Genomic DNA, 25,676 nt, shown 5'->3' with positions numbered 1-25,676 from the left:
TCATAATTATCTGTGTCGTTATAGTCAGTCCTCCCTCTTTCAAGTGACTGTCACTTAACATGTGTGACGGCCACATTAGGTCCCAAGCCAGCAGTCAGAGGCCGTTGCTTTATGCCTCACAGACATGTACACTTAAATAGGGATTTTTTTTTGTAACCTCAAAATTAAAATGTTTCAACCTTGGTTTAGATGGTTTGATTATTGGTTTTTGGTCCTCATTGATCGCTTTTTATCATATTTCCCCCACTGATGCCACATTGTAATAGGCTCTATTTTCCACACCACACATAAGTAGCAATAGTTCACTTTCCGTTTAATGCCCATCAGAACTTCCGATTGGTGAGAAATGTCAGGGTCAGCCCACTAAGCAAGACTATTCTGTGAAAGCCAACTAGTCTGCAAGTTTAACTTCGTGCAGCTGCCTCACCGTGGGTAAATGGACACTTTCCATTAAGTCTCTTGAAATCCTGAAAATAGCAAGCAGCTGCCCATTACTTCTAATCTGAGCCTTCCTGGGGGTCCAGAGGGTCCAGATGGGAAACCATCGATCCCCTCTATCTTTGTGCTCTCTTTTGCACAATTCCCTCTCTGTTTATGGGCAGGAAGTTGAAGAGCATGCTGACAAATTTTATTTTTCCAACATGTATTTATTTGCTTTTGAAAAATGGTGCCCTCCTGATATTCCCCAAGCACATATGTACAAAAGTAAAACCTGAAAGTGAAGAGGCAGAGCAGTGCCAGTGTCAGGGCAGCAGCCAGCTGCAGTGGCACAGGCTGCCATCCCCGGCTAACACGGGACGTGCTGGGCCATTAGAAAAGGCAATTTTGAGAGGTTTTTCTTACCGGACTCTGCTCACCTCAATCCAGGAAGGATTCTATAGACAATAATCATTCCCTAAAAATAGAATCTGAACACTTTGAATACAGGGCCATGTCTCATTTTTCTTTGAATCCCTAGACTCTGGTTGAGGGGATTAAAATGAAAAACATGCTTGCCGAGTGCCAAGCACATGCCTCCTGTGTTTGTTGCATGCACACGCACGTGAATGAATGAACAGACAAGCAGCTTCCTGCTAGCCCCTCTTTGTGGAATTTGACGGGTTAATGATGTGTAGCAGCGAGTCCAGAAAGGCCTGTTGTTGAACCTCCAGTACCTGAAAAAGCCCCGTTCTACCACCCAGTTGGTCCTTCTCCCAGGATGACCCCTTGTTCTCTGTAGAGGTTAGTCACTTGTTGGGAGCAAAGGTCACCCTATTTAGTCGTGAAACAACATGTGCCCTGTGGCCCTAGAGGATCAGCTAGAGGTCCTGGTGCTGCAGCCGTGAGGCTGCTGTACAGATAAGTGTGCCGGAAGTGCTAGGGCTCCACACCCCTGCCTTTAGCCATTGGACCCACTGACGCTGGGCTCTTTCTGCCCACCTGTACCCTCCCCAGTCCTCCATCCAGGGCAGCCTCCGTGGCTTGACTTGTGTCTTCGGCCATCTCCACCTGAGGGACCTGCTCATCCATCCTTTAGGATTCAGCTGCGGATCACTTCCTGTCATTGGGATGCCAGGATGTTTCCCACAGTGCTTCCCAGTACCTGCTTCCATCCTCCGTCATAGCGTTGATCACAGCGGGTGGAAGCACCCATTTTTGTGAGTCCTTCTCTACTGAAGTAAAAGCACCTGGATGGATGGCACAGCTTTCAATTTTGAGTGCCTGACAGTGTTTGATACACCATAGGCGCTCAATAAATATATGTTGGTTGGTTGAATGTATGAATAAATGTTTGTGTGTTACAGGCCATTGGCAATCCTCCTCCTGATTCTCCTCAAGCCCTTCATCTTCCGTTCAATGCTCACATGCCCTGGGCTTTTCCCCTGTGAGCAAACAGATGGGCTGAGACCACACTGTCGAGAGCCCACCGCCCAAACCCTTGCTCAGCTCTGGTCCTGTGTCTTTCTGTTGGATTCCCAAGGGGAAGGGGAGGGAAATCCCAACTCACCAGGTCTCGGGATGACGCGGGCCCACAGACACAGAAGACCGAACTTGATGCAAACGCAAGAGGTTTATTGAGCGGAGCTCCGGGTCGACTCGTGTCTCTCGCAGGAGACAGAGGGGTCGACCCCGAGCCTTAGGGGGCAAGTTCTTTTATAGGATTTGGGAGCATAAAGCGGGAAAAGGTTGGCGCGGTTTTACATGATTGGTTAATTCAAAACATTCAGACAGTTACATTTTATGGCGCGAATTGCTACGGCGCGAAACAGCTATCAAGGTGCACACACATGTCCCCATCTGGCCCCCCTCCACCCCGACCCTCCCAAACTTATCCCTCTGTAGCACTCCCTTGTTCTCAATTTTCTCTGAACAGTTTAGGGTGAGTCTTCCGCGAACAGAGTCAGTTGGGATCGATAGACTCTATTCATAGAAGACTCGCCCCAACTGCCCCTTAAGGTGTTAACATATTAAATTTTTAACATAATTTACATCCTTCATTCCCCACTTCTTCTTTTGTCCCTAGTTCTAATCTTAGAACTTAGTTTTCGGTGTCTGCTATTAGTGGCTCATTGCGTGGGAGAGCTTGGTAATGGCGTTGGAGCATCATAGCATGCACTGCATTGACTTTTTTTCTTATGAAAGCAGTAATTCTATTGAAAACACACGGTCCGAAAACCAAAAGTAGACAAAGAATCAGCAAGGGTCCTGCTAGGGAGGATAGTAAGGTCGTCATCCAGGGGGACTTAGTGAACCAGGATTCAAACCAGCTTTGTTGCGCCTCCCTGCTTTGCTGCCTCATGTCTAATCTTTTCTTTAATTTTTGCATTGAGTCTTGGACTACCCCTGTGTGATCTGCATAGAAACAGCAGTCTTCTTTAAGAGCTGCACAAAGCCCTCCCTCCCTTAAAAACAACAGATCTAATCCCCTTCTATTCTGGAGCACTACTTCAGACAGGGAGGTGAGGGACTCTTCTAGCTTAGAGATAGACTGCTCTAAAGTCCTGAGGTCTTCATCTATAGCATTGCTCAGGGCAGTTAATCCTCTCTCCCCTGCAACTAAGGCTGCAGTGCCGGTTCCTACGCCCGCGGCAACTCCCAGTCCCAGGAGCACAGCTAGGGTGAGGGATACTGGTTCTCTTTTCCTTAGTATAGATTTCTGATCAAACTCATCTTCGAAACTATTGGCAGTATGATAGTAAATTCTAGGCACTAACTGCACAAGCACGCAAAAATAGGGGTATGCCTTTAGTTTACCCTTGCGATGGGGGGAGTGGCATCCTCCGGCTTGTTTTGCCCCCCCCTCGTCGACCCATGAAATCCCAGTCGGGGGTTCCTATAGCCAGTTTACAAAGGTCAGGGTGTAAGTCTGGCCACCATGTCCAAGGGGAAGCAGTTTTTTGGATTGACCAGGTTATATCTCCTACCTGGGAGACGACTTGCCACGTGAGCAGTTGAGGAGCGTGGGGGTTAGGATTGGACGGTCTGTCTGCCGTCCCCACGACGCAAACGCAGCTTAAGAGGGTTATCAGTCTTTTCCACCTTCCAAAGATCTGCTGCATTCTGGGGTGCCTTCTTCACGTGTGTGGCGTGAACCCAAGAAGTTATACCGTCCACCTTGACTGCTGTGGGTGTAGTGAGGAGCACCACGTAGGGCCCCTTCCAACGTGGTTCTAGCGACCCCGTCCGATGTCGTCTCACAAGGACAGAGTCCCCAACCTGGAACTGGTGCGGTATGAGCAGATCACCAGGCTGGTAAGCCTCTTTTAGCTAGTTCCAGATGTCGCGCCTGACAGCCTCGAGTGCTTTCAAGCGGGCTGACAAAGGTATAGAAGGTACAATGTCAGGGTCATGTATCCCTATTTGTGCCAAAGGGGGAGGGGTTCCATAGAGGATCTCAAAGGGTGTAAGTTTTAAGGGTCCCTGTGGGGTGTTCCGGACGCGGAACAGGGCAAAGGGCAGGAGGGCTGTCCAGTCACTATCGCCGGTCTCCATAGACAATTTAGTTAGGGTCTCTTTAATTGTTCTATTCATCCTCTCTACCTGGCCTGAACTCTGGGGTCTATAAGCACAATGTAATTTCCAATTGATCCCCAGTTGACTGGCCAGTCCCTGACTTACCTGGGCAACGAATGCAGGACCGTTGTCAGATCCAATTACCTTTGGGATCCCGAATCTCGGGAGGATTTCTTCCAATATCTTCTTGGCTACTACAGAGGCAGTCTCTTTTCGGGTGGGGAAAGCCTCTACCCATCCCGAGAAGGTATCTACAAATACTAGAAGATATTTATTTCCATACCGGGCCGGTCTGATTTCAGTAAAGTCTATCCCCCAAAAGGCTCCTGGCCTATTTCCCCGGAGTCTGTGTCCCGTGCTGCATTTGGAAACTGCAGCGTTTGTGAGAGCGCAGGCTCTACAATTTTTATAAACTTCTTCAGCCGTTTTTTTCAAATCTGGTACCTGGTACGGGGAGGCCTGGATAATTTCAATTAGTTTCTGAGGGCTCAAGTGGGTTAGCCGGTGTAGATGTGATAGATATTCTCGCCCTTCTGCAACGGAAAGGACTTTCTCTTTTTTAGTTAGTTCCCCACCGGAGGCAGCTTTGCTGACCTTAGCTCCCTGGAGAGCCAGGACCATAGGTCCTAGTGCCGCCCGCTTGGCTAGGCGGTTCCCTTGAGCTATGGGGTCGGTGCCTTTCTGATGACCTGGGCCACAGTCTTATTTTCAGCTAACCTTAACGCCTGTGTCAGGGCGATAAGCTCAGCCTTTTGTGCAGAAGTCCCTTCCGGCAAGCGGCTTGCCCACAGAGTCTTTTTCCCGTCTACCACAGCCGCCCCAGCCATCCTCTTACCTTCTGCCATGAAGCTGCTGCCGTCGGTGTACCAATTAGGGGCTCCAGCCCATGGCTCATCTGGCAGATCGGGTCGGGTCCCCGTTTCTGATGCTAAGATGTCGCCGCATTGGTGAACAGGTACTTCATCATCTGCTTCGGGCAGTAGTGTGGCCGGGTTTAAGATGGCTGGTGGGGCGAAGGTAATTTTCTCAGTTAGGAGCAGACTTTGGTAGTGAGTCATCCGGGCGTTAGTCATCCATCGATCTGGAGGCTGTCTGATAATGCTCTCCAAGGCATGGGGGGCTACTATGGTTATCTGTTGGCCCAGAGTTAGCTTATCTGCATCTTTTACCAGCTGGGCAGTGGCGGCAATCGCCCTTAAGCAGGAAGGCCATCCACTGGCTACCGGATCCAGTTTTTTTGATAGATATGCGACTGGGCGCTTCCAGGGCCCAAGGGCTTGAGTTAGGACTCCCCGGGCGATTCCCTTTCTTTCATCTACATACAAGGTGAAGGGCTTGGTCAAATCTGGTAGGGCCAACGCGGGTGCCTCTAATAATGCCCGTTTTAGAGTCTCAAAAGCCTTCTGGTGCTCTAGAGTCCAGACAAAGTTCCCACTTTCCTTAGTCAATGGGTACAGTGGAGCAGCCAGGGTAGCAAACCCTGGGATCCACAACCGGCAGAAACCGGCCGTCCCCAGGAATTCCCTTACCTGGCGAGCGGAGGTTGGGGCCGGGATCTGAGTCACAGTCTTTTTCCGGGCGTCGGTTAACCACTTTTGGCCGTCTTTTAGTGTGTAGCCTAAGTAGACTACTTTCTCCTGGCACAATTGTGCCTTCTTCTTTGACGTCCGGTACCCCAACTCACCCAACTCGGCCAGGAGGCGCTTGGTTCCTTCCTCACAGTCTCCCGGGGTTTCCGCCGCCAACAGTAGATCATCTACATACTGTAAAAGAGTCACTTGAGGGTTTTTAACCCTATTGTCAGTCAAATCCCTGTGGAGGGCCTCATCGAACAGGGTGGGGGAGTTTTTAAACCCTTGAGGCAGTCTTGTCCAAGTCAGTTGTCCAGCGATCCCCATATCAGGGTCGCGCCACTCAAAAGCAAAAAGTAATTGGCTCTTTGGGTGCAGCCGCAGACAGAAGAATGCATCTTTCAGGTCCAGGACAGTATACCATTTCCGTGATGGGGGGAGGGAGCTGAGTAGGCTATATGGGTTTGGCACAGTAGGGTGTAAGTCCTGCACTCTCTTGTTCACTTCCCTCAAATCCTGGACCGGCCTATAATCAGCAGTTCCAGGCTTTTTTTACAGGCAGGAGAGGGGTGTTCCAAGGAGACCGGCAAGGAACCAGGCATTCTCTTGCCCAGTGTCCTCTCTCCTTACAATAGGCACATTGGTCCTTGTCTTAGGGCTGTCGTCTGCGCGAGCCTGGTCGTGGGGCGTTGCCCAGGTTCCCTGACTGCCTATGATCTGGCCCTGTCGCCTTTATCACTGCGGCCAGTATTTTGGTCAGTTTCTTCTCTTGTCTCCTATCTCTCTTATCTTCCCTCTCTTCAGCCTCCCTTCTCTCTCTCTCTCGCTTTTCCTCCTCACTCTCTCTTTTATGATACACCTTTTCAGCCTCCTTTACCACATCCTGCAAGTCGTAGTCCTGCAGCCCTTCTAGCCTTTGTAATCTCCTTTTTATATCTGGGGCAGACTGTCCAATAAAGGCCATAATGACAGAGGCCTTTTGCCCTTCCGAGGATGGGTCGAAGGGCGTATACCTGCGGTAAGCCTCCATCAATCGTTCTAGGAAAACGGAGGGAGGTTCAGTGGGCCCCTGCTGGATCTCTCTTACCTTAGCCAAATTGGTGGGCCGCCTTGCGGCCCCTCGGAGACCCGCCACTAGAGCCCGGCGATAAACGGACAGCGCCTCCCTACCTTCAGCCGTGTTATAGTCCCAATTGGGCCGGTTGTGCGGAAACCCTTCTTCCGCTTCCGCTATCGTTGCCGGCTGCCCGTTGGTGCCTCGGATATTCTTTCTTGCTTCCTGTGTGATTCTTTCTCTCTCCTCCGTGGTGAAGAGTGCCTGTAAGAGCTGTTGACAGTCATCCCAAGTGGGCTGATGGGAAAACATTAGGGACTCTATCAGGGCGGTTAATCCGGCGGGGTTTTCTGAAAAGGGGGGATGGTTATTTTTCCAGTTATACAGGTCTGAGGAAGAGAAAGGCCAGTACTGGAGGGGTGACAGCTGGTTGGGCCCCGCAGGAGCTCCATACTCTCTTAGCGGGAGCGCCACCGTGGTATCAGGCCCGTCCGGAGTGGCTCCGTGGCGGCTTCGGGTTCCAGCGGAGGGACCCGAGCCAGTCGCCCTCCGTCCTGATTGCGATCCTGGAGCAGGGGAGGGGTAAGGGGGAGGCGAGAAAGGGGGCCATTCGGGAGGAGGCTCAATCTCAGGGTAGACCCCGGGGGGGGGGGGGCGAAGGGGTCTCCGACTCCGCTGTTCGAGTTGATTTCGATTTTTGCCGTGTCTCCGCATCCTGCAGCGCCAGGACTCGGGGGCTTAGTTTTTCTGCTTTTACCCATGGCTTAACCCACGGGAGTGGGTTCTGCACCAGATCCTGCCACACTGTAATATATGGTCGTTGGTCAGGATGGGACCCCGGTCTCTCCTGGAAAACAATAGCCCTCACCGCGAGGATAATAGTTAGATTAAACGTCCCCTCAGGGGGCCAACCCACATTGAGGGAGGGCCACTCAGAGGTGCAAAAAGTCTGCCAGCGCCCTTTCTTTATTTCTACCAATAAGTCGTGCGCTCTCGCTCGCACTTCAGTCTAGTGGTCTAGGGTCAAGGAAAGGGGGGTCATCACAGTCTGTCCCATCCCGTCAAAGGAAGTCCACGTAACGAACAAAAACAGAACAATAAACACTAAAGACACACTAAAACACAGACAACCCTGCCCGGAAGGCGTCTCTACAAGCCAGCCGAAGGCGGCTTCAGACGGGAGGGGTTTCCGAGTCCTCCCCGGGAAAAGGTATCGCTCCTTTTCCCACCTGGAAGGGGGGTTGGTCAGGCTTTCCTGACTCCCCTTATCCCTTGGGGCGTCCCCCAGGGTTGCAGCCTGCAGTCCCTAGCACGTCTGCCACTGCAGCCGTTCGGTCCTCACGGCCCGAAGCGGCGGCTGCCCGATACTGAAACCAAAACAATAAAACAATACTTTGCGGCGCCGCACACACTCACACACTCAGTCACTCAGGCCTACCTCCAAGGGGTCTTCGGAGTCTGGGGTTACCGCGTGGATCCCGGACGAGCCCCCAAATGTTGGATTCCCAAGGGGAAGGGGAGGGAAATCCCAACTCACCAGGTCTCGGGATGACGCGGGCCCACAGACACAGAAGACCGAACTTGATGCAAACGCAAGAGGTTTATTGAGCGGAGCTCCGGGTCGACTCGTGTCTCTCGCAGGAGACAGAGGGGTCGACCCCGAGCCTTAGGGGGCAAGTTCTTTTATAGGATTTGGGAGCATAAAGCGGGAAAAGGTTGGCGCGGTTTTACATGATTGGTTAATTCAAAACATTCAGACAGTTACATTTTATGGCGCGAATTGCTACGGCGCGAAACAGCTATCAAGGTGCACACACATGTCCCCATCTGGCCCCCCTCCACCCCGACCCTCCCAAACTTATCCCTCTGTAGCACTCCCTTGTTCTCAATTTTCTCTGAACAGTTTAGGGTGAGTCTTCCGCGAACAGAGTCAGTTGGGATCGATAGACTCTATTCATAGAAGACTCGCCCCAACTGCCCCTTAAGGTGTTAACATATTAAATTTTTAACATAATTTACATCCTTCATTTCCTCCTCCCATCATACTGGGGGTCTTGTTTTTTTTTAATTTTGATAATATTGGAGTACATGACCAGCAAATCCACATAATCCACTGTGCTAGTCACATTTTTAAAACTACCTTAAAGAACTCTTAGATCATCCATCATTGGTATCAAATAAATACGTGTTAGCATTTCATAAAGACTCTGTCAGCAGAAGCCAAATTGCATACTTCCAATAAAGTACATTCTTTTTATTCTGCACAGTTTTTATGTTCCACTGATTTATAAATCTTCCCTATTATTTGCTTATTTGACTCCCTCTAAATGAAACACGTTTTTCGGCAAATGTTGCTGTATCAATAAAATAATAGGCTTTCTGTAATGGTAAAACACCTCATCTCTACATATAGAAATATTCGCAGATTTATGATTCAAACCAATTTAGGTAGAACTGGTTACAGAACTGATTTGGAAGACAGTTGTTCCTGGTGAATTGTTAGTGTCATAAACACTCCACTCTTCCGAATCTGAATGAATTGGGAAAGTTGTAGGTTATCTTGTGGTGTATCTTTAGATCCCAATAGGTCTTAACTCTACACCGTCAGTAATGACAACAGTAATGATAATAATCGTAACTCAACGGTTGCAGGGCGTTTTGTGCTCCTCAGAGAACTTTCAAATTGAGCTCAGTAACATTTCCATGATTTACTCAGATGACAAAAAAAGAAAAAGAAAAAAAAAATCTCATATTGCAGCAGTGACTGAGAGGTACTTAGAGCTAAATACTGTCCTTCAAAAGAGCATGAAAGCCTGCTGCCCCTGCCTCCCCGCTTGTGTTAAAAGCCACTTTGTTAAATATAGAGATTAGGAGCATGAAAGCGGGCTTTTCAAAAGCAGACCATCCTTTGGCTTGCTCTGGTATTTGTCTGCTCCGTGTTTAGCACTTCAATGCCTGCTTCTCTGGGTGAGCCTGGTGGGAGGCGTGTCCCCTCGCACCCAAGACAGTGCAGGGAGAAGTCACAGTCCTGCCAGGACTGGAGGCCCCTCCCATCTCTGACTGATTGCCTGACTTTGGGCAAGTTACCTCACTTCTCAGCCTTGGTGGTTTTCTCACCTGAAAACTGGGCCTGTTATCATTTACCTTAAAGGGTTGTTGTGAGGTTTGAATGAACCATTGTTTGTAAATCCTGGCCTGGAACCTAGCTTTGGGTGGATACTTGCTAATACTCAATAATGCTCTCTTTTACCCTACTTTATTTTTGACCACACTCTCTGACCTTCTGACACACTAGGTATGTCTCTTGGCTGCTGAGCCCCCAAGGCCTAGAACAGTGCCAGGTGCGTAGTAGGTGCCCAATGATCATCTGAGGAAGGCTCACTCCACTTACTAGGTTGAATTGGGTTTGCGTGTTTGGTACCACTGAGGAGGACTAATTTATGAGAGGTCTGCCTTCATCCCCTCCCCGAGAAGAGAGGCTTCTGCAATTCCAGATGGTCCCATGAGGTGTCTTGTAAGTGTACAACACACAGGTCATCGTTAGGCTGGTCATCAGTTGTGATAGTTGTGTCTTTCTTACTAGTTTGCTGGTGCCATGAGGGAAGGAGTGGTTCTGGGAGGATCTCATCCCCCAAAGCCTCTTGCTGTATTGAGCACATCAGAGGGACCAGGCTCCTGAGGCTTTATGTATTGATTAATTATTAATCGTTTAAAGACCCAGTTAGCTTGCATCTTTCCTTCAGAGATCAGAGACTAATTCTTAAGAGCCTAGAGTACAGCGAAAACCTAATTTACAGAGCCAACTTGAGACTCAGACCTTGAGGCAGCAGGAGAGGTTTCTTTCAATGAAAACTACTTCTGACAAAGCCATAATAAGGAGTGAACAATTTAATACCGTTTCTCAGGAGTTATCAGGCCCCCATCATCTTCATCCTTAGAGTGAAGTCAGAGAAGATAGGTTTGGCCAAGTCCTCATTGTGCCTTAAAGAGGCGATGTTTTTTATATAGAAAAAGACTTATCTGATCCTCCTCTGCCAGAGCAATTCCCCCTACAGCCACAATTTTACCAATTGCGTTCTCCTGAGTCTTTTTCAGAGTTGTTTTTCTCAAACACACCTCACTTAATCTCCTTCCCATACAGTCTGGGTTTTGTTGTTGTTGTTAATTTCTGATATTATTGTGGTATAATCTGCTTGATGGTGATTTCTTACCCCATTCTCTTTAAATTACGAAATGACTCAGCACTGGGCTTCATTTCCATTGTTCTCTCAGATCTCTTTCATTTGTCACCCTGTCTGCATGTCGCTGTGAGTCACTCTGCTGATCGTTTATCTCCTCTCAAAGTTGGCGGAGAAATGCCAAGACACAATCTATTCCTATTAGATAGGGTTCCCTGAAATTGATTCAGAATATATTAAAGCCCCATTTATCGGTTATTGATGGGTTAGTCAAGTATTTCACAGAGCTTAATTTTCCAGATAACCAAAACTTTTCATTTAAAGAAATACTTTATGTTTCCAATGTATATTAAAAGCTTCTTTGCATTGCAAAACAGATAGTATTGAACACAAGAGATATTATAGAGGAGATTTTCATATAGGGTAGAGGCTGGAACTAGGGAAAAATCTAAATTTCCTTCCGACTCTGAGTCCTGTGATATGTGTAAAAATCACATTTTGAATTGAGCCATCATCGTGGGTGTGCTATGAGCCAATGAAGTGGACTTTGTTGGGCAGCATGGATGAAGGCCTACTTCTAGATGCATCCTGGACAGTGATGTCCTTAGGCACCTCTGGGCTCGTAGGTCTTAGTTCCTGCACTAAATGTCTCAAGGCTTCTTTGCCTTTTAAGTTCCTAAGTCATTTTTTTTCAATCTTTTTTTAAAGTCCTTTTTTTTTTAATTCCTCTGTCTCAGGCTCTTGGCTACCATTTTTGCTGTTCAGCCTGCCGACTTCTAGAAGGCCCTATGGCCTTCTTTTTGGTTGCTTATGATCTGCTAGGAGTAGAGAAATCAGAAGCACTCTTACTAGAATCTACCTGAGTAAAAGTCAGCAAGCCCTAAGGGATGGACAGATGGACTGTGCAGAAGCATATTCCAAGGACTTTATGAACTAACATCTGAATGGGGGGATTTGCTCAAATGGCCTGGAACTCCGCCTAGCCCTGCCATCCTTCTAAGTTAACGTTTGTCATGTCAGAAAATCTTCTGTCTTTACAATGCAATTCTGACAGTGACTACCTGGAGTTAGCACAGACCCCACAGGTGAAGGGCACTGACTCCAATGAAACTGTCTTCACTTTAGGCACCAGCTGCAAGCTCTAGGGCTCCCAGGCCACCCGTGCTTCCGACCAGCTCACTAAAATTTAGGGCTTCCCACTACCCTGTCAGGTTCAATAATTCCCTAGAATGATTCACAGAACTCAGTGAAGTGCTCTACTTATGATTACAGTTTTATTATAAAGGATAAAAATCAGGACCAGACGAATGAAGCGATGCATAGGGAAAGGTCTGGGAGGGTCCAAACACAAAGTTTCTGTGTGCTCAGGATGCATCACTCTCCTGGCACTTACCAGTCTGATTACAACCAGGGAGCTCACCTGAGCTTGGTGTCCAGAATTTTTATTGAGGTTTCATTACGTAGACATGATTGATTGCATCATTGGCCACGTGATTGCATTCAATCTCTAGCCCCTCCCTTCTACTCTCAGGAGGTCAGAAGGTCGGGCTGATATCACCAGCTCAAAGCTCCAACCCTCTAATCACATGTTTGATCTTTCCTGCATGGACAGCCCCCCTCCTGGAACTATGTAGGGGTCCACCATGAGTGACCTCATCTGCATAAACTTCGGTGTGGTCTGAGGGACCCACCATGAATAGCAAAGACAGTCCTATCACTCAGGAAATTCTAAGGATTTAGAAGTTCCATCCCAGGACCCCACCTGGGACAAAGACTAAGCAAACTATTATACCACAGTCTTATTTGAATATATTTATCCAAGCTTATTCTTCGTTTGTCTTCAGGCGAGACTGTTTCAAGAACTTTAGTTTGGTTTCAGACCATGCCAACTTGGGTTAGAAAAAGATTAGGAGTAGGGGTTTGGGAGAAGTAGATTAGATATTTTTATCCTGGCATTTTCTTCATATTGATCTTGATTGGAAATGTAAGGGAGATTTGGTTATTGGAGAACTCAAAAAGAAATATGAGCTCCTTTTCTGATTTAAAACTTAATTCACAATTAAAGAGAAAACAAGACAACATTTCAGGCTCAAGTTCATTCTTTATTGTACTAATTTAAAGTCACAGTCCACATTAGAAATATTGGTTTATTAATGGTGTGCATGGGTTAGAGAAAGCTGTGTTTCTTAGGTAACTGCAAGCACGTAACAGTTTAATAAATTTCCAAGTGTAACAAGTACATTTTTAAATTAAAAATATCATGTATAATTATGAGTTTTGTGCTGAACTATGTGGGTCAGCAGTAATTGATGTTAAGAGAGATCACAAACTAGTTAGTGGGTGAAACAAGTCACACCCGCATCCCCTTCTCCTAGCGCTGACTTAGAAAGTTTATAGAAGGAAAAGCCGTCCCTAAACGCCGCAAAACAGAGTCCTGCTCCCACATTCATGAGGGGAAGGGTTAAATACAGCACTTGGGCAGCTTAGGATTGTAAGGTTGCAGACTCCTCGGTGGGAGAAACCATGCTGTTGGATTTTGAAGCTTCGTCGCCAGTAAATTCTAGTAAAGACGTTCTCAATTACTCACTTCTTTTTGGAATTTGCTTCAGTTGTGTTTACATTTTATAGCCTTGCTGATATGTTATTTACTGTTTCCCTAAGGTTTTAATTACTGTCTTCACCACACCTCCCTTCCAGTGCTTCTCCCAAATCCCCATTACCCGACAGAAGACAGAATGACGATCTAACCTCATGCTGTTGGTAATGAGGCAGCCACTTTGAGAAAACGGACGGGCCTTTGGCTGGTAGCTCCAAATGGCTAGTGTTGGAAACTTGCATGTTAAATCGTAGTTCCCAGGCCTTTTCTGGCTTATATGGCTTACTGCATTTCCATTAACAGCTTCTAGTTGTAAAGACAAATGTTGACCAGGTTTTCTCAATTAAATAATATACTGTGTAAAAATTGGCTCTCCCCACCCAATTTAAGTTACAGAGTCATTAGTGGTTTCATACCTACCAGAAGGATTAAACCAAATTATGTTTGGAAAACAAACAACATTGTGAATGGTATTTCTTCTTAGGGGGATAGTTAGTATTTGTGTTTGGGGCACATTTTATGTTCTTCATTTTCAAAACATTACACACCAGGACTGTGCAACGTAGGAACCAGGCTAACCATCAATCCTGATGTGTGTTTTTTTCTTTTTGTTCCTTTGTATCCAAGTGAACTGCCTCATTCGCCTCAGAACCTCCTGGCCAGCCTGAATTCTTCCCATAGTCACACCGTGATGCTCTCTTGGGTTCGCCCCTTTGATGGAAACAGCCCAGTTCTTTATTACATTGTGGAGCTGTCCGAAAACAGTAAGTAGCAAAGCCAAGTTGTCGCCATGGACAATAATCAGATTTCTCTTGTGTTCTTAAGTCCCTTAACCTTTACTTGTGGCTCAGACCCAAAACAATTAGTAGAATGTTATGATGCTTTACAGAGTTTCAAATGAAAAACACAGCTCTGATTTTAGGAAAGGTAAAAGGTGACATGGAGCCTGAGAGGGGGATGGATGAGAAGGAATAGTTGGAGGGCCTCCCCTGAGAGCCTGGATTTGGGGCAGAGGCCGCCAGGGTGGCCCTGCACACAGGGCTGCTCTGCAAGGGTACCTGGTTTAGCATCGTCCCCAGGGCAAACTTTGAAATAAGTTAACAAAGCCTCCACTTGGGGCTGATTTGAGAGTCAACAACAACCACAACAATAGTTAACATCCGGATGTTTTCTCTGGTGCAGACCATGCTGAGTATTCCGTGGGCCCTTTCTTTCCTCACCTTCCTCGACCTCTTAGCGGTGCTTAGCACCATCCTTCATCAGACATGTTCCTTCTTGGCTTTCCTCCAACCCCACTTGCCATTCTTCCCTCCTCTTCTCTGACTTCACCTGGTCACTCCTCTCTGCTCTCCTAGAATCTCTTCCAAGGAAATCCCATGCATCCCTGTGATTTCACGGGGTGTCTTTTCCTTGAAAAGATATCTTGATCTTTAACATTTTTATACAGACCTCCAGGATCCTATGTGGAGCCCAATTACTTGACATCTCTATCTGGTTGTCTCATAGACACCTTCAACTTCAATTCTTCAAACTGTGTCTTCGGACTTTTTTTTTAACTCTAACTCTGTTCTCAACTCATTACTGCAGCCATTCTAACCTCAATGTCAGCATCCTCAAGGACTTCTATGTTACTCAAGTCAGAAGCCCAGGAACAGCCCTCGGTTCCTTTTTCCCTCTCCCGACCCCATGCCCACATCCACCACATCAGCAGTCCTATCAGTTGTGTTTCAGGACATAGCTGGAATTTGCTCCCCTCTCTCCACCTTTCCAGACCACCATTACCTCTCACTAGGACAACTGCAACAGCCTCTAACTGGTCCCCTGCTTCAACTTTTGTTCTCTTCCAAACTGTTCTTACACAAGCAGAAATATTGATCTTCTTAAAATATAACTGGACCACATCCTCCCCTGTATAAACTCTGTAGGGCTTAGAACAAACCCAACCTCCTGGTCCCTGTGCAGCCTCACCCTACCCCAGGCCACTCTGCTCTTTGCTCGGCACGTGCCAACCACACCATTTCATGGTGGCTCCCTGATGGGCCAAACTTCCCACCTCAGAGCCTGCGCCCTGGCCTGGAATGCTCCCAGGTCTGGATTGTTATCCTTCATGATTACCCAGTACCTCCTCAAAGAAGCTCTCCAGCACACCAGCTCAATTTAACCTTTCACTACTTAAGCCTATACCATAATGTATAGTTCCCCTTGAGTATTTATTACTAGTCTAAATACATGTCTTTCTGCAAGACCATGAACCCCTGAAGGGCGGGCAGGGTCCATGTGTCAATGCTATTTGTACCTGTGATGGCCAACAGAGTGCCTGGTACATGGTGGATAACTCGTTAGGTGTTCACTTGCTGCATTTCACTGAGAAAGTGACTAAGAACATCGTTAGTCCCTCATTCGCCTCTGTCTCTCCTAATGGATCTATCTGGAGCTGGCTGAGATTCCCAGCTGTTTTTCCTTCAGAGCCTCTGATGTAGAAGAATCTAGAATATTCTACACTATTATTATTATTGCTCAAAGTATTATTATTACACAAAGAATCTAGAGTATATAAGATGGTTATCTCTGAGCTGATCTTGATTTCAACCATACAAAATAAGTCTGTGGCCTCTGCTGAAACGCTCCGTACTGCTATGGGTTGATTAGTTGCATGTCTTCCTGCCACAGCAGACAGGAAGACCAGACTGTCATCTGGGCCAATGATCTGGGTTGTATTTTTATTAGGAACCAGTGCCCTTAAGAAGCAGCTGAACATGCTGGCTAATTATGATCAGAAAGAACAGCTTTGCAGCAAGAACACTAAAATGGAAATTGTGTTTGGCCTACACTCAACACTGCGCAAGTGGACGATTCTAAATAACTCCATCCAGTAGTCCATTCATCCAGCTACTTGGGACACCCTCTGCAGCCAGCTCCTCCTGGCAGGCTAATTAGGATGCCATTCTCCTGGAAACCGTGGATCCTGCAGGGGCCAATCTGGCGTGGTTTGGTGGTGGAGGCAGGCACTTCATCACACCTGTCCTCATGGCATGCCAGCCATTACAAAAGGGCCTCTTCAGAGCTTTTAGGGAGCAGAACTCTGGAGGTGAACTGAGCCTTTTCCATGCATTAACTAGATTCAAAACCCTTTCTGGAGGGTAGGTTTGGCCCTCTGCAGGCATCCTATGGTTTGTCTCTCTGTGAAATTTGATAATTCTCTTGTCTCGATGCCTCTTTGGTAAGCCAGGGACTCAGAGGGGGCAGCCATCTCCTGAGGCCTGGTTCAAGGTGCAAGCCTGGCGGGCTGGGAGCACAGAGGGTCAGGTCAGGGGGTGGGCAAGGTTGCCTGGGGATGCCTGTGTTCAGAGAGTGCAGGATTCTTGATGGCTTGATAGTGAGGACCCAAAAACAGGCTGAGATTCTGTTGGATAGCAAAAGCATTTGGTCCACTCCCTAAAATGTCTGTTGAGTTTGATCAAGAATAGTCTTCCTTTGAGACTATTATGATGACAAGGGGGAAGACTGCCAGGAAAAAGTGTGAAAGACTTTGGAGTGGACAGGAAAATAGATCGCTGGGTGTCTCATCCAGCAGCCTTCAGGGTCATCTGATTCTATAAGGGCCTGCACTTTTCACTGTTTTTGCGCTATTTGACAACTCTTCAGACTGTAGAAAACTTAGAGTAATGCAAACAATTCTTGTGCATAGAAATACAAATAAATTGTGTCCTACTCATAAATGATTACTGCAATAATCGGTTGTTGCGTTGTAGATATTAATCAGTTTTGCATCTATTTGTAAATTGTAAAGGCTAGTTTAGCATTCCTGATTATTAATATGTCTGTGTTGTTTGAATTCTCTTTTGGTGCAGTTGTAAGATCTCTCTGGGTCTTTTGTTAATTAGCAAGGTAACCAAAATCTTTAGCACCATGGTCATTGTAATTTGGATGAAAGCCATGATTTCACATTTTTAGAATTTATCCTTTAACACTAGTGGATTGGCCTCATATAGAGTTAGAGATGCACACACTCATCTAATGCAACAGTTGCCACAAGTTCCCATGATAACCCTGATACCTGGGAGAGGCGATCCTTACATCTCAATCTAATTCTCAGACTGAGCCCTTGCGTGTTTTCCATGAGTTGGACTGAGGCATTTCACTGCTAAAATAAGATAATGGTGGTCTTTTACAGTTAGAAAAATTATCTCTTTTTTTCCCTTGACTTTTTTTAAACCTTAGTACGTGTCTCCGGATAAGTACTTGCAGGAAACAAGCACATTTACATAAAATGTTCAGGATATGTCATTCTCTTTAGTTCTACTATTAGTTTTTTAATAGATATGAGTGCTCATCATTATGGTTTTGCATTATACCTTAAAGTATTTAAATTTAATTAAAATATAAAATAACTGTAATTTTTTATTATTAAAGTTATGTATGCTCACTAATAAAATTTTAGAAATTACTTAAAGCACAAAGAGTAAAAATAATCACTACAATCCCTGTGTATTGAAAGCCAATCCTCCACCCATGTCCTTGGTCCCTCCTCCAGGACTTGGCTCCATCACTTAATCCCTCTCTGCCCTCTGTCTTCAAGCTGTCCCTCTCTCCTGGTCCTTCTGCCTCAAAGGAAGATTATCTCCACCTCCTATCTCTCATTCTTTCCATCTGATCTTCTCTACTGAAGCCATATCATCATTGCTCCAAAGGACAGATCCAGTGAACACGCCAGTCATCACCCTTCTGAACGTGTCTACATCCCATGGTCTTGATCACTCCTCCACTCAGAACTCTTTGTTCCCTTGGCTTGACTTCCGTCTCCCTCTTCATTCTTACCTCTTATTCTTTTATCTCTTGGACCACTTTCTCTGACTCATCTGGAGTCTTCATTTCCAATCCTGCCCCTAAAATGTTGGTATTCTTTGATTTTTCTTGCTCAGGCCACTGGTCTTCTCATCCTACATGCTTTCCATAGTGATCTCATGTGCACCTGTGGTTCACCTTCGTCCACATGCTGCAAGTCCCTGATACATATTTCCAATCTAGACCTCTCCCCTGAGCCTCAAATTCATGGACCAAATGGCTCTAGACATCTATACCTAGATGCCCATGAGTTCATCAAACTCAAACTGTCAAAATAGGACCCATCATCTTCCCCCCCAAAGTTGCCCCCTTTTCCAAGTTAGAATCACAGAAGTCATTCTTGACTCCTCACCATTCCCCATCTGCAACAAATTAATCAATAAATTCTATTGGTTTTATCTCATAAATTTCTTATCTAATTCATTGCCATTCTGCAACCCCTGTCCCTCATCACACTAATCCATCCATTTGGCTTCCTCAAATCCACCCTCCATCGAGCCACCAGTGGGAGCTCTCTAAAGTGCACATCTGACTAAGCGAACGCCCTCCCCTGCTCGAAGGCGCCCAGCGGGCTGGCAGTGAGCCTGGGGCTCGGGTTCCCCTGTATCACCTCTGGCTCCTCCAGAGTGTGCTTGTGCTTCAAACATAGCCTGGAGACTAGTCCCTAGCCTATCTTCTAACCAGAACACTAGCCCTAATTCCTTCCTATATAGAAATTCTCATTGCTTAAAGAACAGATTCTAGACTTATTAGCATGGTATATAGTGTTATTTATCACCTGACCGCCACTTAAAGAACAGATTCTAGACTTATTAGCATGGTATATAGTGTCATTTATCACCTGACCGCCGCCTGCCTCTCCAGATTTATCTCCAGCCACTCATTGCTTTGCTTTTCATGCTTCAGCAACAAGGCGTTGCCTGCAGTTCCCTGAGCACACCAGATATCCAGTGCCACTGCACCTCTGCTCAGCTGTCTGTGAATTCTCTCCTCATTCCTGCCCTTAGGTCTTTGGTCAGCTCCTTTGTAGCACCTCCTCTATGTGCTGTCCTCAGTCTCCTCCTCTAGGAAGCTCTGTCCTGAATCTCCTCCTCTGGGAGGCCCTGTTCCCTGTCTCCTCCCCAGGGGACACTGTCCCAGGTCTCCCTCTCTGGGAGGCGCTGTCTCCAGTCTCCTGCTCTGGCATTCCAGGCAGCAGTGATGAATTACCCAACAGGCAAACTAAGCTGTTAGGGCAACCCGCAAAGGCAGGACACCAACACTAATGAAAATATCTGGGAAGGAAACTCATTAACTTTTCCTACTCCAGGTTTGCAAAGATATTCCTCTATGTTTTCATTCACAAGATTTGTTTCAGAGTTTCTGCTCAGGTCTTAGAGTTGTTTTATTTTGTATTTCTTTGATTACTGGTGCTGTTGAACACATTTTTCCGAGTTGGCTGGCTTTTTGTACTTTCTCTGTGATGATCTGTCAACTTCCTTTCCCCTATTTTTCTTTCTATCAAGGCCTTAGGGTTTTTTCTGTCGTTTGTGACAAGTATTTTTTCAATTTGGTTTTTACCCTTAATTTTTGTGTATTGCTTTTTGACATCCAGAAATGTTTGATTTTTTATGTAGTTAAATCTATTGATATTTTACTTTATAATTTCTTTCATTACTTTTATGTTTGGATATTTCAACACTGTCAAGCATAAAATACATATTCTTATAAGTTTTCATTTTGTTTTTAAAGCTTTAATTTTTAATACATTAAAAATACATTGCATTTTAATACATTAATTTGTAATACATTAACTCTTTAGTACCTGGACTTTAGATGTAAGCGTTCTGACACATGACTTTTTATTTTTGCCAAATAACTAAATGACCACTTTCCAAATTTCCAAATGACCCCCATTTTCCCAATAACATTTATTGAATAATCTTTTATTTATGAATATTTCCTTTTTCATATATTAAAGAGAACTGTTTATATAAAAATCTGTTTGGGGTTTATTTGGATCCATTGATTGATCATCTGCTTTTCTGCCACTTTTATAATATTTTAATTGTTTTAGTTCCAAAATGTGTTTTAATAACTGATAAAGCAAGTCCCCTCGTCTTTTCAGAATTTTGTTAGTTCTTGTCACCTCCAGAAAAATAATTGGAATTATTTTGTTAGGTTTCAAAAATAGTCCCATTGACTTTTTAATGATATTAAACCTGTGATAAGTTTTACAAGAGCTGACTTCTTGGTAATTCTGTCTTTCCATTCAGAAAATAATATGCTCCTCCATTTCTTCAGCTCTTTTTTTATATTGTTTAGTGAAGTTTGCAGGTTTATACCTGTAGGTTCTATACTTTTTTATTAAAGTCGTCCTCAGATTTTGTCTTATTGTAACTGTGATTAGGATTTTCTTTCCATTTCATCTTCTAACTAATTATTTATTGTTGGACTATAGGAAAGCTACTGATGTTGAGGTATTTGTTCTCCACTTAGCCACTTGCCATATTCTCTTATTATTCTAATGATTTTTCAGTTGATCCCCTTAGTTTTCAAGGTAGACAATCATACCTTCTCCAAATAATAGAAATTTATTGTTTTCTTTTTGTTTTTTATATCTTACTGGGTTGGTCAGAATGATTTAAAAAAATAATTAGCAGAATAGTGTCTCTTGTTGTTGTTTATTCTCTGATCTAAGTGGAATGTCTACGAGGATTTTGCTGTTATGTATGATATTGATTTTTTTGTTGTTTATTGAGATATAATTTGCATATAATGAAATGCAAAGATCTCAAGTGAGTTTTGACAAATATATATACACCATGTAGCTCACACCTCAAACAAGATACAAACATTTTTAACATGTCAGAAAGCTCCCTTGTGTCTTTAGTCAGTCTTCTTCCTTCAAAGGCAAGCGCTTTTCCGACTTCCATCTCCATAGATTAGTTTTGCCTATTCTTGAACTTCGTGTAGATGAATATGGGAAATTCAGCTTAATTTGTGCCTGGGGTTAGACTCTTAGTGGCACCTGTCTTGAGTGTGGATCATCCTAAGAAACCAGAGCACCCACACTCAGTGTCTAGACAGACAGCCTGCTGTGGGGAAAGAGCGTCTCTGATGAGTGTGACGTTGCTGAGACCCTCGAAGGCGTGGATCCAAGAGAATATCTCCACTTCCAGATCATTTCTGTGACCAAGCCTTTCACTTCCTAGCTTTAATACTAATTATGACTACTAATAAGAAGTCAAAAAAACAAAGTTGCACTGATCTGGAGTTTCTACCAAGGTGGAAAGACCAGCCTGTAATCCTTGACTCAATCCCTCTGTGCCTTCTTTTCTCATATGAAAATGAGGATAATCATGTCTGCCTCAGGGTTATTGTGAAGGTTGAATATGTACATATAAAGCCATTACAGTGCCTAGGGCGTAGTGGGGGCTCTCATTGAACAAGTATTTATTGAGTTCCTACTGTATGTCGGACACTATTCTAGATGCTGACGATCTAACAGTGGATAAAATAGATTCTAAAGGAGTTTGTTTCCTGGGTGCCTATTTAAATGGGCAGCCATTATTATTATAACCTGATGCTTATATTTCAGGAGGCACAAAGTGCAGACTGTGGTAGCCCAAACAGCGGTGGAAGAAGTGAATTAGAAAAATAATAAATCTGCATCTTAATTCTGCCACTTAACTTCCTCCATTACCTGAGGAAGTTGTATTTTTTGTTTTTTGTGAGGAAGATTAGCCCTGAGCTAACATCTGTCACCAATCTTTCTTTTTTTGCTGAGGAAGACTGACCCTGGGGTAATATCCATGCCCATTTCCCTCCACTTTATGTGGGACGCCACCACAGCATGGCTTGACAAGCGGGGTGTCAGTGCGCGCCTGGGATCCGAACCCTGGGCCACTGCAGTGGAGCACGTGCACTTGACTGCTACGCTGCCAGGCCGGCCCCGAGAAGCTGTTGTTTTAGTGGGAGAATGTTCATTCTCATTCATATAAAAAATACAAGTAAAGCATCAGTGGGGTCACATTTTACATTTACCAAATGTACAATTTAAGAGAGTAATAATGCTCAATGCTGGCAATGTTGTGACAAAATAGTCACTTGCTAAAAACTTTTTATTATGAAAAGTTCTAAATATACACAAAGGTATGGAGTATTGATGTATTCAGTTTCAATAACCATTAACATTTCACCATATTTGTTTCATTGATTCCTCACTTTTTTTTTTGCTAGAGTATTTTAAAGAAAATCTCAGACATTGTTTTATTTCATCCTTAAGTGATTCAGTAAACAGCTCAGAAAAAGGACATCACACCTAACAAAACTAATGGTAATCCTTAGTATCATCTTATACTCAGTCCACGTTTAAATGTCCCTAATTATTTTGTAAAAAATGACTTTTCACAGCTGATTCATTTGAATCAGGATCCAAACAAGGTCCATCCGTGGTGTTGGTTGTTTTCTCTCCTATGTCTCGTCATTGTCAAGAGCCCCCACCTACCTTCCCCCGTCCTTGCCTGGTGCAGAAGCCAGAGCATTGTTCTATAGAATGTCCCAAGTCCTAGATTGCTTCCTCATGGTGTCATTTAACTGGTTGCTGCACCTTCTTTATTGCCCAGAGACTAAAATGAATTTGCATCGAGCTTTTGGTTGTGTGTTTCCTTGAATTGTGTATGTGTGAGTGTCAGTACTTCCTGAGTGTCGTGGGTACTTTCTGCTGCATCTCATGAGGAGACACTAGAGGCCCTGCTGCTCTGCTTCTAGTGATGTTCAATCCATCAACAAGTCCAGGAAGTGACAACTTGTAAGGATGGGGAGAGGTTATTTATACTTCCTGAGTCTTGGTGTCCTTGTCTGTAAGAGGAGAGATAAGATCTCCTCCCCAAGAGGATTCATGAGGTTACAGATGTGAAAGCGCTTCCAGACTGCAAACTGCTATACAGACATTAGGTATTCATCATAACAATGGTCCTTTTGACAATTAAGAAAATTTTCTTCGAAAAAGTATTTCCCTTCCTCAGGTACCTTTAATTGAGAAAATGGTAATGCCCTTTTTTATTGGAAAAAGCTTCTAGTACATTTGCGAAGATCGAAAACTGCCAGCTTTTTAACCAACAGACAGAGCGGAGGAGTGATTAACTCCTCCTGAGAGCAAGATTAGTGACGGCCGTCTGTATAGCAGAGGTTGTGTCACAGCCTGATTGGGAGAGACTCAAATTCCTTGTCTTTTAGATCAGAGGAGCAAGAGGCATCCCTGAAGGGGAGGAAAAAAGCTTTTGAAACTTTTATGGAATGGTTTGCTTTATCAGACGGCCATCTGTATAGCAGAGGTTGTGTCACAGCCTGATTGGGAGAGACTCAAATTCCTTGTCTTTTAGATCAGAGGAGCAAGAGGCATCCCTGAAGGGGAGGAAAAAAGCTTTTGAAACTTTTATGGAATGGTTTGCTTTATCAAAAGATTCTTCTACATTCCAGCCCCAAGACCAGCATCACATAGTACTCGTTTGTGAGGACTGAGAAAAGAATCTTTTAAAGGGATTTTGCTTATTGATTGTCAGGAACAGACTTGCTATTTAAATTTTAACAGTTCTCAGCAAGCTTGCAATTCTGAAGCTTGTGAATGAGCAAATCCTTCCCAAACCACTTTTTTTTTTTGGTACAAATCAGAGTGCCCATGAGATGGATCCGGTTCACTTGTATTAGTTTTCAGTTTAATCTCTCTTTCTGCCAGATCTTTTATCTTCTAGTAGGAGAGGAAAAAGAATAAATAAAGTATTCTCTAGATGCACCTGGAGGACTGAGCAAAGCCCCACGGTATCGGACAGATTAATAGGCCCTATTGTCAAATCAAACTGGGCAACGGATCCTACTATTCAGGTTACATGCTTTCAAGAGCTGTTTACACTCTGAGTGAACAAATGGTGAGAATCAGAGACTCCTAGGGTGGAGAGTCTGGGAGGGAGGGCACCTGGCACAGGCAAAGCAGCGTTCCAAGCGCCCTCTGCCCCTTCCTTGCTGCAATTAATCCCTTCAGTAGACTGGTTCCACCACTGTCCTTCTGACTGTCTGTGTCTAGAATTGCTGTCGTCACTCTGTACCTGACTGAACAGGTGAGCTTTTCGCTCACAGACCCTGAAATCTTCAGGAAGAAAGAGACAGAAGATCAGTTTTTTTGAGCACTGTCTCAGTCAGGGTCCCCACAGGAAACAGAGGGCACTCTTGAATTAGAATAATCAAGGAGGAAGTCTACAGAGGTGGGAGAGGAGGGAAACCATAGTAACCTGGGGCAGGGAGCAGCAGCAGAGCTGATATCACTCTTAGGGCACAGAGGCAAGGGGAGTCACAGAGCCCAGGAAGAGAGATTGTGTAGAGCTGCTCACAGGAGAAGAGCAGAAACCTTCGGATGAAGAATGCAGATAGTCTGGGGCAATCTCCCAGTGAGTAAGAAAGAGCCCACTCCTGCCTGGCAGGTCCTCCAGGGCACAGAGCAGGGTGGGGAATGTGGAGAGTGGATCTGGGGGGAAAACAGGAGCATCCAGCACAGGTGTCCACTGTGGGCCAGGCTTTGTGCTAGATGCATCAGTGCACATTCTCTTACTTCATACTCATGACAACCTTGGGAGTGAGGTGTTATTCTCCTATTTTTTTCACCACTTAAAAAAATATTTAATTGTAGTAAAATACACATAACATAAAATTTACCATCTTAACCATTTTTAAGTGTAAGTTCAGTAGTGTTAAGTACATTCACATTGTTGTGCAACCAATCTCCAGAACTCTTTTCATCTTGCAAAACTGAAACTCTGTCCTCATTAAACAATAACTCCTCATTCCTCCCTCCCCACAGCCCCTGGCAACCGCCATTCTACTCTCTGTCTCTATGAATTTGATTACTCCGGGAGCTTCGTATAAGTGGAATCATACAGTATTTGTCCTTTTGTGACTGGCTTATCTCACTTAGTGTAGTGTCCTCAAGATTCATCCATGTTGGAGTATGTGTCAGAATTTCCTTTTTTTTTTCAAGGCTGAATAATAGTCCATTGTTGGATGGACCACATTTTGTTTATCCATTCATCCATTGATGGACACTTGGGTTCCTTCCACCTTTTGGCCATTGTGAATAGTGCTGCTATGAACACAAGTGTACAAATATCTCTTTGAGACCCTGCTTTCAGTTCTTGGGGGTATGTATTTTGAAGTAGAATTGGTGGATTATATGGTAATTTAGAGGGACTGCCATACTGTTTTCTGTAGTGGCTACACCATTTTACATTCCCACCAACAGTGCACAAGGGTTCTAACTTCTTTACCTCCTCACAACACCTGTTATTTTCTGCTTTTTTCATGGTAGCCATCCCAGTGGGTGTGAGGTGGTATCTCGTGGTTTTGATTTATCTCCCCATTTTTACAGAGGAAGCTCAAACAGAATTGAAAACTGTTTCAGTGGAGGA

The 25,676-nt window shown here is 44.9% G+C and overlaps 1 protein-coding gene across 3 annotated transcripts in view; it reads left to right on the top strand.

The window, feature by feature from the left end:
* SDK1 (sidekick cell adhesion molecule 1) overlaps positions 1-25,676 on the top strand; it is a 919,553-nt gene that overhangs the window by 679,860 nt on the left and 214,017 nt on the right. For all 3 annotated transcript variants that reach the window (XM_058569383.1, XM_058569382.1, XM_058569384.1), the window contains one exon: positions 14,020-14,156. In XM_058569383.1, coding sequence (XP_058425366.1) covers positions 14,020-14,156 — 137 coding nt within the window. The remainder of the gene's footprint in view (positions 1-14,019; positions 14,157-25,676) is intronic.

The sequence above is a fragment of the Diceros bicornis genome, chromosome 26 (genome assembly GCF_020826845.1).
Source record: "Diceros bicornis minor isolate mBicDic1 chromosome 26, mDicBic1.mat.cur, whole genome shotgun sequence".
NCBI classification, from domain to species: Eukaryota; Metazoa; Chordata; class Mammalia; order Perissodactyla; family Rhinocerotidae; genus Diceros; species Diceros bicornis.
Note: the sequence above shows the minus strand (reverse complement) of the source record. Positions and strands in the feature narration are given on the sequence as shown.